The sequence below is a fragment of the Oryzias latipes genome, chromosome 16 (assembly GCF_053564925.1).
Source record: "Oryzias latipes strain Hd-rR chromosome 16, Olatipes_Hd-rR_3.1".
In the NCBI taxonomy this organism is placed as follows: domain Eukaryota; kingdom Metazoa; phylum Chordata; class Actinopteri; order Beloniformes; family Adrianichthyidae; genus Oryzias; species Oryzias latipes.
Window position 1 is genome coordinate 18,866,037 of NC_136252.1, and position 18,347 is coordinate 18,884,383.

Consider the following 18,347-nt stretch of genomic DNA (forward strand, 5'->3'; position numbering starts at 1 on the left):
CCTCTATTTTGTCAACATCATAAAACTATGCTGAGTAACAATAAAAACAGATGCATTCAGACAACTGAAATCCTAGTTTATTATTTCTGACTATTAGAGTCATTTACACTGACCTTCCATGAAGAGTCCATGGATGTAGGAACCCTCCCTGGGAGGATGTCCAAAGTCATCTCTCAGTTTCTTTGTTACATCCACAGTCAGAGTCATCTTGTCCAGGGGCCACTGGTTCTTCCGAGCTATACTCTGGAGCACAGCTGTTGCCATGACAATGTATGTAAATATTTCTGGTTTAAAAATCATTGTGTTGCTTTCAAGGCGGGACATCACCAGTGAGGAAGGACTGTGGGCTGAAAAGTCCAGGGAGCCAGACCACAGCAGGGAGTGTGAAGTCATGAGTCCAGCTGTCCAGCTCCTGACAGCTCAACATGACATCACTCATCCTAAAGAATAGACAATCATTCATTAATAATATAGTAATAACAGGTAGTTAAATTGCTAACTGAGCCAAATATCCAGAGCAGTAAATAAGTTACCATTGGGCCAGTGTCTTAGTTGATGGATAAGCAAGTCTGGTCCAAGACTGTGGCACAAAGTTATTGAAAAGTTCAAACTGGAGTGTCTCCATACTGGAGGAAAAGGAAAGTTCTCCCTGTAGATGAAGAATATCAACTAATAGTAAGATTTAGTTGTTATCATTCCTTATTTGTGCTGACAGCCCATTATCCCAGTTAACTGCACCTTTAAACCCAATTCCAGATCAGTGAGGGACCTCCGTATTTCTGCCAGAAGAAGGTTCATGCGTTCACACTCCTGAAGGCACACGACAGTGTAGGGGCTTCTCTCTGTTCTCTCCATCAACATCTTTTCCATGTTATAATCCTCAGGAAGCTTCTTCAGAATGTCTTGAATTACAGTCATAACCTGACAAATATTATAAACTTGATTAAGGATGTAAGGATAAGAAGGTTTTTTTATTTTTTTATTTTTTTTTGTATTCTCAGCCACTTTTCCAGGAGAAGCTTCCATCTATTCCCACCTTCTCTTCAGTGCTCTCAAACACTCCCTCCTCCCTGGCAGAGCCATGTGGCTGCAGCTCCAGCAGAGCCCTGAAGAGGTTGTCTGAGGTCACAGTAAGACACCCCAGCTCTGCGTTAGGATGGAGGCCGTACAATATTGGGCTCTCAGTGGGGAGATGTTCATCAATATAACTGTGGTAACCACTGTAGTCCAAAAATGAAGGAGCTGGAAATCCTGGACACAGATAGATGCCGGATTCAAACTATAAAGACAAAAAGTAAAACACAAAAGAAAGCAAAAAAAGTTTGAAAAATACTAACATAGAAAGTATTTTTGGGTAAATTAGTTTTTTTTTTTTTTTTTTTTTTTACATAATTGGACAGATTTTCTGGCACTTAACAGAGAAACATGAAAACATGTTAAAAAAATCTGCATCCTTAAGCTTCAAAATCTACAAACTTTAGACTTTAAAAATAATCATATTTGAATGTAGTTCTCATTTACATCCCAAGAGGGCACCCTTTACCTTAATGGTCACTTAAAATTGTTTAGGTAAAGTTTTCTTTCCTATTACTCACTGCAAAAGTAGCACAACGAGTATGAAATAATGACAAGTTCTAAGGTCTTAATATGTTTTTAAGCAATAGAAATCCCCTTTTCAACTTACTTTCAAAATTGAAAGGAAAATGCATTATCCAAAGGCAATACATGCAAAAGATTAAGAAAATAGAGACTCAAAGTTGCTTCAACTACTACCTCACCATTTTTGGATGCATGAATTGTTGCAGATAGGTCATGCAGAGTCTTCTGTCCCATTCATCAGTGATGTGACCTCCATACATGATCTCTCCAAAAAGGTAGCACAAGTCCTCCCAAGGTACCTGCACAGACTGTCAAAGGCTCATTTAGCTCATCAAACACAATAAAAAAATAAAAATAAAAACATTACACCTGAATCTAAAAAAAAAAATAAAACATTAAAGTTTGTAAAGAAATATCAGTAAGTTTTATGAAGTCTTTTTCAGATGTTCTTTGAGTCTGGCCGTGATTTGTTGGGAGCTTAGGTCTCCATTTTGTACGTGAACACATTGCTCAAAGAGCTTTGGGAGAGAGTGAAAACACGTTTCTTCCTCACAAATGTGTGACAGAAGAAATCTTTCCTTAGCTGGAGATGACGATCCGTAAGGGTGAAGGAGGAAGAAAGGAACTCGTGATTCATAACAAATTACAAAAGCTGCAAGTTCACAATCATTTGTACCTGTATTGTTTTGCAAATTACTTCCTTCATCAGCTCTAATTGCAGTGATCACTTATGGAGCGTTGTGAACTGTCACATTGGCTGCATGTAATTACATTTAGGATAACGCTTCATTGCCTTCCTAATGAATTCTCTGTATACGCACATACAGGTTACTGTTTGGTTAACATAATGAAGGACATTCGTTTTTGGAGGGCAGAATACCTAGGAGATGTAATTGGTTATGACCAGAGTAATAAGAGTTCTAAGAGAAATGCATTAGGAGCTGCGAGGAGTGCAGCAGGGAAAGAATGGATTTTTTTGTTTCCACAAAATAAAGCTTAATTATAGGATGCATGTTCACAATTATTAGGAATTTGAAAAAGTAAATGGGTATGAGCATTTCATCACAAATTACTTTGGAAGAGATTGCCTCAAGAAATAATTAGAGGCAGTGTGTGAATGTCACTGCTAATTCCATCACCAGTATACAATCCACTATTTTAGAATTTACTAGCAAAAAAAGACAAAAAAAAACCATAATTGCTGACATAATTACAATTAATGTGAAGAAGTTCAGATTAAAAAAAGTAAATTATCAAATACTTTGGTGTTGGCCTCTAAGTAGTTGAAAAGCACAGTGGTTGAGATGATGAGGTCTCCTTTGCTGAAGGGGTAGTTGTGATTCCATCCCTGTGGGCCAAATTTTTGCCGCTCTGTTACACAGGAATGAAAGAAGCAAAGGGAGAAAAAGAGGGAGTTGAACTCTCGCTCCCTTGTGCAAACATCCAGCGTCTCCTAAAAGTGAAAAAGGCAACAAGAAAGACACAGAAATGAATAACGCACAGCAACAACTTTTTCACAATCAGAGCTAAAAACCTTATCAGTAGAACCCATCAGACAGTAAATTGGTACACCTTTATGAATGGAGAGAAAATAAAATCCCCTTTTCCCAGCAAAATATTAAAAAAATTAACTACGATTTGGCTAAAGACCAACTCAGAAACACAGTTTTAATCTTAATTTTCTTTCTATCTGTTCTCCATCATGAGAGAAATGCTACAAGAACATGTTAAAAACACAATTTTCATCAGAGCGGGTCTTTAACTTAGTTGTTGTTACATGAATGTTATCTTTAGCCAAATCACATTTTGGTTCCTGATTAGTTCGATTTGATTAGCAAAACTTAGATTTAATTTAGAATAATTTCATTCAGCAAATTCCACTCACTTTATATCTCATTTTCTCATGTGACCCCACAATGAATAGCATTTTCTGAAATCCTCAAAATATTTAAATAAAATAGTCTGAAAGACCAGCTCATTTGAGACCAACAATAAAACCACAGTCATTTAAATCCCATTTCTTCCAGACTCTGATAGAGTGTGAACTACAGCAGCTTCTCTCCGCTTCCTCCATTTCACTGCTTGATTATTTGTGTCAACACACAGTTAAACTGCTGTACCTATTGTTATGGCTGGTGATTAAAATCTCTCAAAAAGCCTTTAAAATGTTTATACACACCTGACTGAAGTTGCTAAGAGCTGCATGCAAACTGGCACTCATGCCTGTGGGTGGTTCATTTGTGATTTTTATGGCACTCTCCAGCATGCCTCTGGGGATTACATGCTGCTCAGGCCTCGGGGCCGGCTCCCCGGTGAGGAAAACCCTGTAGCTGGGATGACAGTTTTCTGCCGTTGTCTCCAGAAGAGCATCTAGAGATGGCAGCCAGTGAGCCACGAGGTGAACATTCTGTACAAATAAAACACCCAGAGAGAATTTCATTATATCAGAAGGATTTCAAATTAAAACTTTTATTTTTTCTTTCTGTAACAAATATCCACAAATTTGCAAGAATCACTAATTAACTGAGCTGCTGCCTTCTCCCTAAAAGGAGCCATTTATGGAGGCCATCTAGCCAATTATGGCTTTTATTGAACCAAATTGAGTTTATTTCCCTTGCTCAGGGGATGAGATAATATCATTAGGAGGAGTAAAGGGAGGCTGCAAGTGTAGCCCAAAGCCATTAAAGGTAGATCTTTTTAATGAAAAAAGTTATCCACCTGCAAAATGACCCAGTGTCCCTGTTGAGATGCATTCCTGAGAAGCTTCTCAGCCACTGTTTCCTGCCCCTGTCCCAGAGAAACATTGTGTAAAGTGCCCTTGTCCGTGGAAAATCCCAGCTTCAAACCTATGGACAGAAAATACAATATAATATATAAAAAATATAAAAAAAATCCCACAAAACCCAGAACCTGATTGAGTTATCATTACTAGCAACACCTACAATCAAGTGTTTATAATAACTGACTGACTATTTCATGTGGTGTAAAAAAAACAAACACACTAACTACCTTGTTTTTCCACATCTCTCAGTGGATCCACTCCAGGAGAGAGGATGAAGAACACAGGGGTTGAGGGTCCACAATCCTCATACAACTTTTCAAAATCCAAGCGTGGAGTATTTACGTATTCGCTTCCCATGTTTTCTGCCACAAACTTCCTGAAGGAAAACCTCAAGCACTTAGTGAAAATCCCTACGCTGACAGATCCAAATGCTCTGAAGTTATACTCTTACTGTAACGCGTATGTCATCCGGTCCGGGCGCAGAGCTCTAAGGATAATCAGCTTTTGAAAGGAGCTCTTGTTCTTCCAGTCCTGTGGAAGTCTTTCATTTTCTGGATAACTGGACTCCACGATCTTTCTCCAGGGCTTCGGTGAGCTTTCAATGTCTCTGTCGAGTCCACTGAAGCAGTCCATACTAGATATGCCCTACAACAAAGCGGCTGGCATTATTACCGCACTTGGGAATTACATTGATTATTAACTGCTTCTATTTTCGAGATAATGTTTGGCATCATACCTTGATGGCTTCCCAGGCTTGTGGAGAGAGGAAAGACACTGAGCTGAATTTACCAGCTTCCACTGGGAAGTGCAGTAAAAAGTAAAACTCCTGCAGATCAATCAGGCCTTGTTTCAGCAGAATCTGAAGGAAATAACCAAACTAGGTCTTTCAAGATTTTTTTTTTGTGAACATCACAATTCAATTATGAACAAAAAAACTACAAAGAAAACTATTTGTGGGTCTCCTTCTATGAACTGATTAATTAGCAGTGAATGTGAAACTTCCAGATGAAGGACAGCCCTCAAAGTAGCATAACTCTGATGAAGAAAAGTTGGCACCACGACAGATAATTGCATTATGGTAGAAGAACCAGCCCCCCTGTCAGAACCAACTGTCTGAACAGCAGCCGTTGGGCAAGGTATGAAAGGTAATCAATAGCAGCGTATGGTAGAGCTGACTGCTTTTAATTGAAGTTAATGTGGGGGCAGAAAACTACTTTGATTGATGAGAGTGACAACAAGCCCCACCTCTGAGGCGGACCTCGGCCCCTCACCTGGAAGACAATGTGTGACAAGAAGGTTAACTTGTCTCTCTCAAACAGGCCTTGGCTGGTGTACAGAAATACTGAATAGGTGATGGCTTCAGTGAGCGTGTGCACCGTGGTGCGCACATCCTCATCCCGTTTGGCATGTTCCATTGCTTTGTTAAACATCGAATAAAAAGCCTGAAAAGCAGCCAAAAAAAAAAAAAAGAATCCATGATCAGCTACATTAGTCCAAGATGCCTCAAAAGGACACCAACTTTTCTTTACTTTTTAGTTTATTTTAAAGCTTTTATAATATTTAAGCTAAACATTGCACGCAAATAAGTAAAAACATCTGAGGATTATTTTTGTTTTGTTGCTGTTTCTGACAAATATACTGTAGTTCTTGCATTGCGCTGAAAGCTCTTCAGGGATTAACCTTGAGTGAAAACTGGTAAATGGGGTTAATCTTGCTGAGGTCGTTGATGATGAAGAAGAGGAGTGACGCTCTTTCAGCTGCTGGGCGGTAGAGCTCCCGAGCCTCGTTGATCTTTGTCTCGTTCTCTATGGCCTCCAACACCTGTTTGTTCCAGTTTACAAAATGAGCTATTAGGATTTCAGTCGGGCTCCAAAACCAATGTTCCTAACTATACTATATCACTTATGGGTAATGCAATAAAAACAGGTGTTAGCTGTTGTATAATTCAAAAATATGAGACTTAATGAGAAAAAGAAGCACATGCCGTAATCACGTTACCTTGGACTGAATGCAAGCAGCCATGCTCTTGGTGTTTTCAAGCTGCTCCACAAGAGAAATATCTCCCAGAAAATTACCTTGAGCTGCAGAAAGGCGACTTAGGAGGTCATCTTCACACCTTTTGAGCTCAATTTTGAAGTCGTTCTGTTGCTTTGTCAGCTGCATCTTTGTCCATCAAGATTAAACGTTTTACTGATTTTCATCAAGTTATCATCATATGAGCACTTTATTTTAATTCAAAAATAAAAGCAGATTTTAAATATTGATGGAAAAAAAGATGCAGTTTACCTTAGAGGCCTCAAGTTCAGGTCTCTCGTAGAACACCACCTGTCCTAAAAGCTGCTCCTCCAGGCCCACAGGAGTCACTGTGAAGTTTATGAGGGTGGTTTGAGCCTGCAGCTCAGGGGGGAAGTGTGGGTTGGCAAGTTTGGTGTGAAGAACAAGCCGAAAGCTACTGTTATATTCACACTCCTTTTCCCCAACACGGATATATCTAGGCGTAAAAGAGTAAAAAAATGTTTTATTAATTTTTGTTCATTGTGTGTATGTTATAATATTTATAATTTTTCTTTAATTTTGAAACTTATACATTACAGTTAATAATGAACATTTTGAAAACAAATGAGGACTTTCAAAAGTACATGCTGTGGGGCAAAGCAGACCCTGGCAAAGGGTCCAATCCCATCTTGAAGAGGTAAGTAAAAAAAGTAGACAAGGTGTTATATTTTCTTACAAAAATGAGATGAATGAGTTGATTGAATCATGAGCACTAAGAAACTGAAGCTTTCTGTGAGTTTCTGTCTGTCAGTTTTATGGCTTTCATTGACAGAGGTGGCTGTTTTTACTCACCACTCACAGTCAAGCCCATTAACATTCGACTTGAAATAACTGACTTGCAGTGTGATCAATATCTGAAGGACAAATTTGACAAGTTTTGAGATCAGTGTCCGATTAGGGCCCCAGCTTATCTCCCTTGGCTGCAAAGGTTTTGTCCATGATTGGGGGGCTGCCACCTTTATGAGCAGGTTTTTCTGTAACGAAAACCAACTAATCTGAAAAAAGGTTTACACACAAGCATTTGAGGGACATTCTGTCAGCATTTGCTTTTCAGAGTGGAATTGTGATGCTTATGGGAAGGTTAAATAATGCAATGTTTCAGAAGCAAAATTATAAACAGGAATTAACCTCCCGAAAATACTGTCACAAACTAAATAATAGAGTGTGTGAAAACAAATACTTGTTGAAATACTCAAAAACATTTTGTTACAATAAATGGCAGGTGGTAAGGCCTTTTTGTCTGATTTTGGTTTGATTTAGCCTTGTTGCTCTAACAAAGCCACGACTTGAGTTTTTTTATGTAGCAGAGTTCAAGGGCATAGTTAGAATTTTGATATTTAACAGCTCTTACTTACATTTGTAGGATTTTATTAGCTAGTTAAAAGGTAAGAATAATTAAATTGATACGGGGAATATATGCAAATTTGAAAAAAAAACCTCATCTGGAGACAATAATCAAACCTTTATGTATATTCTCATATTCCTCTGTTTCATTTATTTGAAGTAAAACGTTTTATCAATTTTCTGCATTATGATTTGTAAATTTTATCCCAAATTTTCTTTGTTATCTATTAGTTTTTATACAACCATTAATTGGGTTAGGGTTAGAGAAATGCTACAAGACTTAATTGTCTTGCAAAACTATACCAAAAGTCTATTTTCTAGAGTTGGCTTTGACCTTTAATTTGAAAAATATAATAGGAAAACATTGAATATGAGAGTTGAAATATTACTAGTGCTTTCTTAACTCAAAGATATGTAGTCATTCTTGAGAGAAAAAGTTAGTCTTGTGTCTTTCACAGCAGAGTGAAAGTATCTTCAAAATGAAGCTGATGAGAACAGCTATCTGCAAAGGTCATGTACCTCTGACAGCCTTTTCATTTTCATGCTCTCATAGATCACAACTTTAGCTTGGTTTCACTTTAGTAATCCTCTTTTGAAATATCCTTGAATAAACATGAAAGATTATCATAACACCAGCCAATACTTATTTATTTCGGCAATTCAATTAAATTAGTACAGGCTTGATGAACCTGGTGGGTTTTCATTTATTTCTAATTACCCCGCAGGTGTCAAACAAGGCCCCAATTTTTATGGCACAGGTTTCTTGTAGCCTAGGTATGGTTCAACTCTATATCTTCACAAGCCAGAATTAATGTACTATTGATAGAACCATTACTCCACCAAATTAAAGTCTTTGCTGATGGATTGGCTTGTAGTCTTCCGTCAACCATGAATGGAATAATTAGTATTCATTACTTCACACTCTACAACATTCCAATTATTAATGAACTTCAGCTGTGGAGCCCTACCAGATCCATCATGGGTGCCCCACAAGGTTGTATTAATCATTGACAGAAGCAAGTGTGTTGGTCATCTACTAGGGATAAACTTATAATCAGATTTACTATGATAAATTGTTACATCTGGACAGACAGCCTTTGAAAATAAGCTCAATGCAGAAGCTCCACAAAACTCGATATTCATGGTACAACATAGATCAGGGCAAGAAAGATGTAAACATTTCTGTGGAGGGAATCTAAACAGAACATCAATATGTGGTATTTTCTATTTATGCTGCTGGTACACAGTTGATGGAATTTACAATATTTTTCTTTTTCAGAGTAATGGGTGACCGGTGCAACAGCAGAACAGATTTTCTATAGCCATTTTTGACAGAACTGATCATTTTTGGTGAATAACTGCAATATTACAAATTCTTTAAGTCAGCTTAACAGTCACATTTATATTTAGGAAAATTGAAAAAAATTCAAGAAAACAAGAACTATTTCAAAAGTTTTAAAAGTTTACAGGTATTGTATGATTTAAATGATGCAAAGATTTATTATTGCTAGAGCTGTGTCCATTTATTGAGGTCATTTCAATGGCATTCACACTAATCTGAGCAAACTAGTGTTATAAATGTATTGACTTATTTACTGGATACATAATGATGGAGGATCATTAAATCCAGTGTGATACATGCCGGAGGTTTGTACTAGACAGAAGTCCTTATACATAAGCATGGCTGTTCTCAATTTGCCTTTTACACTGAGGCTCAGCTGTTCAATATTCATTACTCCTAAAGAATATTAACACACAAATGTACATCCATCACTGCTCTTGAGAGGTCAATCAATATTTTGGCCTGTGGGACTTGGAACTTGAGCTGCAAATTCATTTCTAATCGAAAGCATGGACAATAATAATCCATTCAGTCATGTCATGCTGCTGTTTCAATGCTCAGTGGCATTAAGCAATCTGGCAAATCTCTGCCAGTTGTCTCATGTCAGAGAAAAAAAGAAAAAACATGGACGACTGTAAAACTGGATATCTTTTTTAGTAATATTTAAATTATGTTAATTTTTTTGTCCCTACAATGCAAATGTAAAATGGTTTGGTACAAACCTTCCTCTTTTGATCGTTTTTCTGCCCAGCAGAGGCTCCAGGACCGGATCGACCTTTTCCGGCAGGTTTTCTATCAGGACTATTTCACCACAGACGAGAGCTTGTTGAATAACATCTAGATATCTGTTAAGAAAAAGGAAACGGAAAAATCAAACCCAATAATGCCTGTTTTAAAGTTACCACAATGAAAAACTGAAATCTGAAATGCCTTTTCTGTCTGAGCTGCACCACCCTCAGCTTTGACCCAAACCAGTTTCGGATCCACTTGAGGGCCTGCTGCTGTGGGTCGATGATGAGTGGCCAACGCTCGCTGATGGTCAAGATGGCAGCATTTTCAGTAGACATCCTATCATTTGGCAGACCCTGGTTTTGCCAGGCTGCCACCGTGGCATCATCAGTAAGCAAACGGATTGGATCCAGGCCATCTGTGAGGGGTGCAAAGACCTAGAGCCAAAACAAAAAAAAGGTGTCAGGGTTAAACAAAAATCTACACCTTTTGTAACGATAGTTGTACAACACCAGTCTTAAAAATGTCATAAAAATTATGTTACCTTCTGAGACTGAAGGAAGGGAATCCATGCATTGTTGAAAAGCTCCCCTCGAAACTGGCTGTTAAAGTAACCCAGGTATGAGACGAATGCTGAGGTGAGAAGGACATCTACACACAGACTTTTCTGTTGCTTTTCGTAGCTGATCATTTCTTTGCCCCAGCGCTCCTTTTCTGACTGCAAGAAATTTCAGACAATCTTTTTTTAAACAACAAATAACCAAATCAAAAAGCATTCCAGAAGATTAGCTGAAAAAAAGTACGTATACACTTTACATGCATCTGCATAACGTGTATTTTCTAAACAAGAAAATCTAAGCACTACAAAAAATGCTTTACAATGGCTCTCTGAACTTTCTGCAGCATCAATACAGCATTCATTTAAACCTTCAATACAATGACTGTGACAGTCTGTGACAATAAATCATGTGTGGCATTTTCTTACAAGGGGTTGTGGATCTGGAATATGTCATATAATAAATTCTCAGACAGTTAAAAATCACTATAATTTTACCCTAATGTATTATGGATCTCCTGTAATATCACTCAGTCTTGGGTGAGACATTGTTAATTTCCAACAGCTGTTGAGGCTTTGAGGTAAGTTAATGATTAAATATGGAAGGCCTGATTTATTAGTCTCTACACTATTGCTTCCAGGTCAATGCCATAAAGACAAAACATTTATCTTGATATGCTTAAAAGCCAAGCTGTTCCACACAAAACCACATTTATTCTCTGAAAGAAGAAAGTCAAACTTTCAGAATGGCCAATGAAATTACCGTCTTTTATTTCACTTAAACAAAAAAGGGAGGATTCCCAGAAAAGATGTGCACTGCAACCCCTGAATGCAGTTTTTTAATGAAAATATGCAGCATTTAGAACATAAGCAAAAATACCCTTCTACAATTCTTTTCCTTCCATCTTAATCTCTCTTTAATCAAAATCAAAAAAAAAAAAAAATGAAACAAAATCTTTCAAATGTATAGAAAAACTGCATTTAAAGACAAGATCAGATAAATATTTTCTGTGCAAGCAAACCTCTTCAATGAACAAACAGGGAGATCTTTCAAAATAAGATTGGTCTCTCCTTTTTTTTTTCTCAATTTAGAAACTCATTCACTATCCCAGCTCAGCCATGCGAGCTCTGTGGTCCAGCCCTTCCTAGCTCACCCATGTTCCCTGTATGCTACTAAGCCAGCCTGTAAAATCTCCATTTGCCTGACCTGCTCTTAAAAACTGTCAGACTTCCTGCCAGGGTATCACAACTTTTAGTTTGGGATGCAGTTCGACTGCCAGCCTTTCTCTGTGCATGCCCCAAGCTAAATGACAGTTAATCCTATGCCAGGCCAGCCCCAATGACACCACCATTCTCTCACTTCTCTCATTGTTTACCATTAAGCCTTTAACTAGTTGGTTGGCCAGCTGGATGGTCTGGGTGGTTTGTGTCACCTCCTTCTGACAGCCAAGTTTCTCAGCCGTAGCTCTTTCAAAGTGAGTTGTTAAGTTCTGGAGGCTGGCATCGAGATCCTAGAGAAAGAGATAAGAGCAGCATACAATAAACATACATATGCAGCTTTTAGGGAGACCACCTTCAGCAAGTTAAGGGTGTAGTCACTGCTAGGTTCTTTTGAACTGCCGTCAATTTGCCTGTTGCCATTTCCAGTTCTACATTAGCTCGGGACAATGCATCTCGCTTTGGGATAACTTCACAATAAACCTAAAGAGAACAAAAAATAGACATTATTTATATGTTCTATGATGCAGAAGAACTTCTTTTATATTCTCTAATATTCGTTTAAAGACCACATCTGACCTCGTAGTATCTGACAATATTAATCGTCCATGCACAAAGACCAGCTGCAGCCGATGATTTGGTATAGACGAGATCAGGTTGGAAGTCTGGATTTCTCAGATAGTCTTGTTTCACCACAGCTAGACAAGAATCTGGGATATGTTCTTTGTCATATGACACAAGGGCCTGCAAGAAATCATCCACCTAATAGGCAAAAAGACAAAAGCAGACAAAACTTAAGATGAACACAGAGCTTCCTTTTTTATTTGAGTTTGTAAACGCAAAAGTAACAAGTTTACAACTAGAAATCTCACCGCTTAGACTTGAGAGCATTTTGAAAAAGCATCATATATATATGTATATATGTATATATATATATATATATATATATATATATATATATATATATATATATATAAATAAATAAAATTCTACTCAAGTAATTAAATCAAAGCCAGGGTACAACAAAAGATAGCTTGAAAACACTTCAAAATGGAGTTGCCACTAGAAATCTGACTCACTTTATGGTGGAACTATTGCAAAATTTACACTACAATTTTAATTTTCAGCACATCATATTTTACAGGCTGCCATGGTGTTTGAGAAAATTTGACCTGCAACTACACTTTGAAACAAGAAAGTCACACACCACCTGAAAAATGGAACTGAAAGTTTTGTTTAATCTCAAATGGACTAAAAGAAATTACTTTCTGAATTCAACGTTTTGTGTTTATCAGAGGCATTTCTTTAAAATGTGGCGAAAGAAAATCTAGACAGTCATTGAGTTTTAGCATTAACATTTCTAAGCTGCTGTGCAGGGCCAGGGCCAGGTCAAGGTCCACACAAATTAGGCTGACATTAATCAGGCAGCTGTGGAAGATGATGAAAACCTAACCTTGCCCATGAAGGCCCGTGCCGCCCTCCAACTCCGATCCTTAGGCACACGACCACGGGGGGACAGCAGAACCATTACAGCAGCTGCGACATTTCGAACTGCGTCTGGGGGATTTGGAAAGGCTTTCAGCTCGGTAAGATTCACCTAAAACATAATTACATACACAGTTCAATTCACACATTCCAAATTTTTTTCATTGAGTAGAATTTTGTTCTATAGAAAAAAATGATGTACCTTGTTTAAAGTGTCCAGGGCTGCTAATGCAGCTGTCAGTGATGGCTCAGCTTTGACTAGGTCACTTTCACACTCTTTCTGCTTTGCAGCAATTTCTGCCTGCATGACAGCAACCTGCACATACACAGGTAATGTTATGATACATAAAATAATGTAAAAAAAAAAGGCTAAGAAAGTTATCATGTCATAAAATTCTGTCTAACCTTCTGTGCTTCCACATCTGCAGCTTCCTTTTTCTTTCTAACTTTTTCAGTTTGTAGTCCAATCCTTGTTATCAAATCTTCAATATTCTGGTTTTTGAACGATAGCTCAGCTTCTTGTGATGCCAACTTGCATTTTAGATCTTCAACCTAAAATAGTATAGTTTGGAATATATAAATAGTTTTTGTACAAAATCATGAAAAATAAGTCAAATTATATTTGTGGAACCTACATCCGGGCATTATTAGCTTTACCTGAGCAGCTGTGGTGTGGAGCTTCTGCAGGCCATTCTCAAGCCGGTTCATCTTGTGCTGAAGCTGAGACCGACTCTTCTCCAGAAGGTTCCTGTACAGGCTGATTTGCTGGAGAAAACTCTTGGGGGTAGTGTAATTGTACCTCTTCTCATTCAGCAGGTATTTTTCACTTGCCTGGTTGACACTGGTGTGAACGTAGGCCATGAAAAGACTGATGGATTCCTGGGCGGCAGGCTATAAAAAAAAAAAGGCAAAAGGGGAGAGGAGAGAAGAGGGTAAGGCTGAACTGAGTGGATTTTAACACCCCAACCCTGATGGGATCTGAAATATTATCTTCATAAAGTTTGAATTCATCTACAAGTTCTGCCATCTTACTAGGCTTGACTTACTCAATCTGAAATTTAGGTGCAGCTAGCAGAAATGATTGCGCTTTGAAGCCTCTGTGAAAATAATGTTTTTAGAGCACTGACATCCCACTTGTAAAACATACACACTTACAGCCATTGCACTAAATGCCAGCTAAGTATTCATCACACGTAACAAAAAGACCCACTACCACCATTAATCACACACTTAGCAATCAATTAAAGCTAAAACAAATGAGTGGAGAATATGGGGATCAAACCTGATAATAAGTCACAAAAAGCCATTGTTAATGATCACCGAGCAAGTAGACGAAAAAAAAAATCATTAATCATTAAGATCTGGCATAATGTGTTTTGACAAATCATGTTGGGTGTTGTTGAGATCTGTTAGAAGGTCATTGATTGGCCTAGTCTAACAACGATTAGTGGGCTAAGCATTTCTAACTTTTAATAAATGATCATTTCATTTGGTGGGATCCTGCCTTTTTAACATGATAAACAATCATTATTGACTTTACTCTTTTTATTTTTTTGTTTCTTTATTCAGCAAAATGCTATTGTTATTCACATATTTAGATTTGAACCTTACATTTACAAAAATGTTTGATCCCCCCAAAAGCTTCAATAGTCTAAATAAATGTAACATTTATCACTTGCACTCCTTAGCTTAGATGATACCAACACTTAAAAGTTCTGGAGTTGTAATTGTTTTCCACTTTTCAGCCAATATTAACACAAACTCTCTGAAAAGCTGATATTTTCTACAATTACACAACTGTGTTGCCACAGATTAACATCCGCAGATGTACTTACAGAAAAAACAGAAAGCAGTGGTCTGGCACATATTTGAATATGTGATGACACTTCCTGGTGGTGACAGCTGCGCCACCTTAGAGGGTCATTATGGGCTTAATCAGTCTTCTCTCATTAACATAAATGACTCTGGGTTGTGATCGCTTCACTGCTATGATGGAAAACAATGAAATGACTGCGCTCACTGTTAGTCTCCAGGCATGTGTTCGGCAATTTGTCAGTTTCTCAGCAGAGAACTAATGAAGAAGGATGTCAGGAAAACTCAATCCAGCTGTAGAACAATAATTATAAGGTGGTCATGAAAAAAAAAACCTGTCAGTTTCAAGAATGTATGCCTCTCAAAGGGTGGTTTAAAGTGACGTTTTGCACAGTTGACTTTCGTTCATGAATTTAAGAAAAATCCCAAAATACTCAAGGTTGCAGTTCCTTAATAGACCACTAGAGGATACTCCCTATTGACTCCCATTTTGAAAAGTGAGATTTTACACGTACAATAAAATCTTTGTACAGCATGGTTTTAAAAACCTTTCACAAATAAAATTCCCTTGGGAGTGGGGTCTACTTTTTTTTTCTTAATAATCTTTTTCACTTTTTTAAAGCTTAAAATTAGGTTTTTGCAAAGGCATATCTTCTTGATTAACAAAAACTCTCCGTTTAATTGTCCTGCCCCAATCAACCATTCTCTGTACATTGTTGACGTTGGTGAAGCAAACCTCAGTCAATATGTCTAACCCATTGCAGGCTTTATTATTACCATTCAAAATCCTATAAGTGAGTGAATTATCTGTTAAGTGTATATTCCTACACACAAACGGTGACAAGCAGGAAGTCCGAAAACAATCATTTAATTTTAAATCTGACTCCTCAAATAAATGCCAGATAAAACACATGAGTTCCGAAGCCGAACCTCAATGCCTTCAATGTCTTGAATGAATCTGTGGCTGACTGACTGCAGAGCTTCATTTGTCCAAGGATGGAACCAGTCAATGGTTGTGCAGCTAAAAAGGGCAGGTAACTGACGGGCCCTAACCCGCAGGGCACTACCCAGAGGAGAGAAGCACAGAATGACCTAAAAACAAACACACAAACATGCAAGCACAAAGTTTAAGAGTCAACAAAGCACATCTGCAGAAAAATGATTTATGCTTTTCTCATTTTGTATTTGCATATTTCTCACTAACTAAATGGTTTGGATAATTAAACAAATGTCAAAATAACACAAATTAAACTTGAGCAAAAATAAAATCAAAGCTGTCTAAACCTGTTTACTTCTGCTTGAAAAGGGGACACATGAAACTATTAATGAACAGTGATTTATATTATTTTTTGGAAGTTAAGTTAAATTAGGCATAAACTAATAAATCCTGCAAGAACAGCTTTTCTTCAGAGACACAAGGAAATCCTTGCTACATAAAAAGACAAGCAAATTAATTTTTAAAGGATGGACCGTGAACTGTTGTTGCACTCGGTCTGTAAAGAATCTCCAACAGTTTTCTTTGGTATCCAGGAGTCCGAGGCCTCGTACTTCAGCTTTTACGCCAGATACAATACTCTCAACCTCTTCATCACTGAAGAGCTCTAAAATTTCTCCTGAAGAAAATAAAAACAAATCAATGCACTCAAAAGGTTTGATAAGGACTATTTCCAAGGTTTAATATACTAAATTCATAATGAACACTAAAAGTAAAAAATACTATAAGATCAAAAGGTGTGTTGGAGGCAGAAAAAGACTACTGCGGATTTGAAAACTCACCTGATGCCAAGAGGAGATTAATCCAGACCAGGATCTGCTCATCAGGAATCTGTGCATCAGTCAAAAGCAAAGTAATGCGCTGATTTTTTACTCCAATCTTCAGAAACAACCCTGCCAGATCCATCTGAGATAAAAAAAAAAAAGCAAACAAGTGTTAATGAATGGTTAATAGTGCTGGTATATTTTGTAATAGTTAAAGAAGAAATTAGGCTACTAATCTGTAAAAAGAATAAATAAAATTGATGCATCACTGAGGAATAAACACCTCGAGGCCGGCCTGAATGACATCAATAATCTTTATGCAGGTCAAAGAAAAACCTCAAGCTTTAAAAAAAAAGTACACAAAAAATACAGGACAATGTTCAATATATGTAAGACATTATTTATGGCCTGTTTTGAGTAGAAATTATGCTTAACATTTTAAATAAATAAGTTTTTTTTGTTGACTGTTTTTGCATTTGTTTACAATTGTTTGTGTTATTCTTGACTGTACAATTTATTAAAATCAGTATTTACCTTAAAGTCCTGCACACTATAACCTTGACTCAGACTGATTTGAAAAACTTCCACTGATGACATGTAGGCAGCCAGACGAGTCAGGCTCTGCTTCCCACTGCCCCCAACCCCAATGAGCAAGCCGTGCGCTCTTGGGAGCTCCAGGATACGACTGATGCGACAGCTGGTAGAGACACATTCTTTGTTATAGTTAAAAAAAATTTGCCAAAAATATTGTTTGTCATTCGCGGTTTTGCTTGTTTTTTACGCTTAATTAGGGTTTTTGTTAGGATTAAACTTACACATGGTGAATAGCATCTTCAAACAAAACTAAATTCATTTCTGGATGGAGGTCATTGTAGCTTTCCAAAGCATCAGTTAGTATGGTCCTGAGTTTGGACCAGTCCGTTACTGGGGTGTAGGAGGGTTTCTCACCCATGTGGGTAAAGTGACAATAGAGGAGGGGCTGTTTTTTCACCTCTGTGACCTCAAGTTCCTGAAAGAGGAGAAGCACAGAAATTGCTAGTTTTGTGCTGTTTGGTAGGTGAAAACCAGCACTTTATTCTTAACTATTCAGAGTCTGTAAACCTTAAAGCACTCATGCACAGTCTCAGTTTGGAGCTTAAGGAAAAGCTGGAGGTCCTTGGCATCTACCAGTCGATCTGAATACACCCTGTTTGTCTCATGGAGCCACAGCATTGCCAGATCATTACTTTCTTTCAAAGTCTCAGGCCCAGTCAAAAGCACGCCCTTCAAACCAAACACAGTCATGTCAACATTTTGCATGTAACCTTCTGGTTTACCCCAGATATGTAATAACTACCTGAAACACGTTAGACATGTCCCGCAGATTAAATGTGTAGTGAAATTTGATGGCCGTTGGCAAAAAAGTTTGAGTCATCTTGTGATGAAAAGCGACAGCAGCTTTGACCACAGCTGAGGTGCTTCTCTGAACCTGCTCACTGAAGACCTGCTGTTTGAGATGGCAAGATATAATCTGCCCAAAAATTGACTTCTGAGCCTCAGGGGAAGGGAAGTTCACAGCAAACACTGAGAAATGTCTCTGTTGGTGAAAAAAGACATAATTAATAACATGAAGCTTTTCCTTAGAGAATATTCTGCACTAAATCAAAACTACTAGAAATGTTGAAGGA

General features: G+C 37.7%; 1 protein-coding gene across 2 annotated transcripts in view; it reads right to left on the reverse strand.

Moving 5' to 3' along the window:
* The window catches only part of si:dkey-233k19.3 (dynein axonemal heavy chain 11), a 39,042-nt gene that overhangs the window by 2,198 nt on the left and 18,497 nt on the right, over nt 1–18,347 (reverse strand). For both annotated transcript variants that reach the window (XM_023964142.2, XM_078932947.1), the window contains exons 49-81: nt 18,017–18,256; nt 17,782–17,943; nt 17,496–17,689; nt 17,215–17,377; nt 16,699–16,822; nt 16,393–16,535; nt 15,853–16,014; nt 13,768–14,001; nt 13,516–13,662; nt 13,313–13,426; nt 13,079–13,222; nt 12,205–12,387; nt 12,007–12,108; nt 11,784–11,918; nt 10,396–10,569; nt 10,053–10,288; nt 9,845–9,967; nt 6,668–6,872; nt 6,380–6,544; nt 6,062–6,202; nt 5,653–5,823; nt 5,118–5,240; nt 4,833–5,026; nt 4,609–4,757; nt 4,318–4,445; nt 3,779–4,006; nt 2,861–3,052; nt 1,779–1,907; nt 1,037–1,279; nt 739–921; nt 534–649; nt 328–440; nt 114–254 (exon numbers count right to left, since the gene is read on the reverse strand). In XM_023964142.2, the coding sequence (XP_023819910.2) occupies nt 114–254; nt 328–440; nt 534–649; nt 739–921; nt 1,037–1,279; nt 1,779–1,907; nt 2,861–3,052; nt 3,779–4,006; nt 4,318–4,445; nt 4,609–4,757; nt 4,833–5,026; nt 5,118–5,240; nt 5,653–5,823; nt 6,062–6,202; nt 6,380–6,544; nt 6,668–6,872; nt 9,845–9,967; nt 10,053–10,288; nt 10,396–10,569; nt 11,784–11,918; nt 12,007–12,108; nt 12,205–12,387; nt 13,079–13,222; nt 13,313–13,426; nt 13,516–13,662; nt 13,768–14,001; nt 15,853–16,014; nt 16,393–16,535; nt 16,699–16,822; nt 17,215–17,377; nt 17,496–17,689; nt 17,782–17,943; nt 18,017–18,256 (5,401 nt within the window). The remainder of the gene's footprint in view (nt 1–113; nt 255–327; nt 441–533; nt 650–738; nt 922–1,036; nt 1,280–1,778; nt 1,908–2,860; nt 3,053–3,778; nt 4,007–4,317; nt 4,446–4,608; nt 4,758–4,832; nt 5,027–5,117; nt 5,241–5,652; nt 5,824–6,061; nt 6,203–6,379; nt 6,545–6,667; nt 6,873–9,844; nt 9,968–10,052; nt 10,289–10,395; nt 10,570–11,783; nt 11,919–12,006; nt 12,109–12,204; nt 12,388–13,078; nt 13,223–13,312; nt 13,427–13,515; nt 13,663–13,767; nt 14,002–15,852; nt 16,015–16,392; nt 16,536–16,698; nt 16,823–17,214; nt 17,378–17,495; nt 17,690–17,781; nt 17,944–18,016; nt 18,257–18,347) is intronic.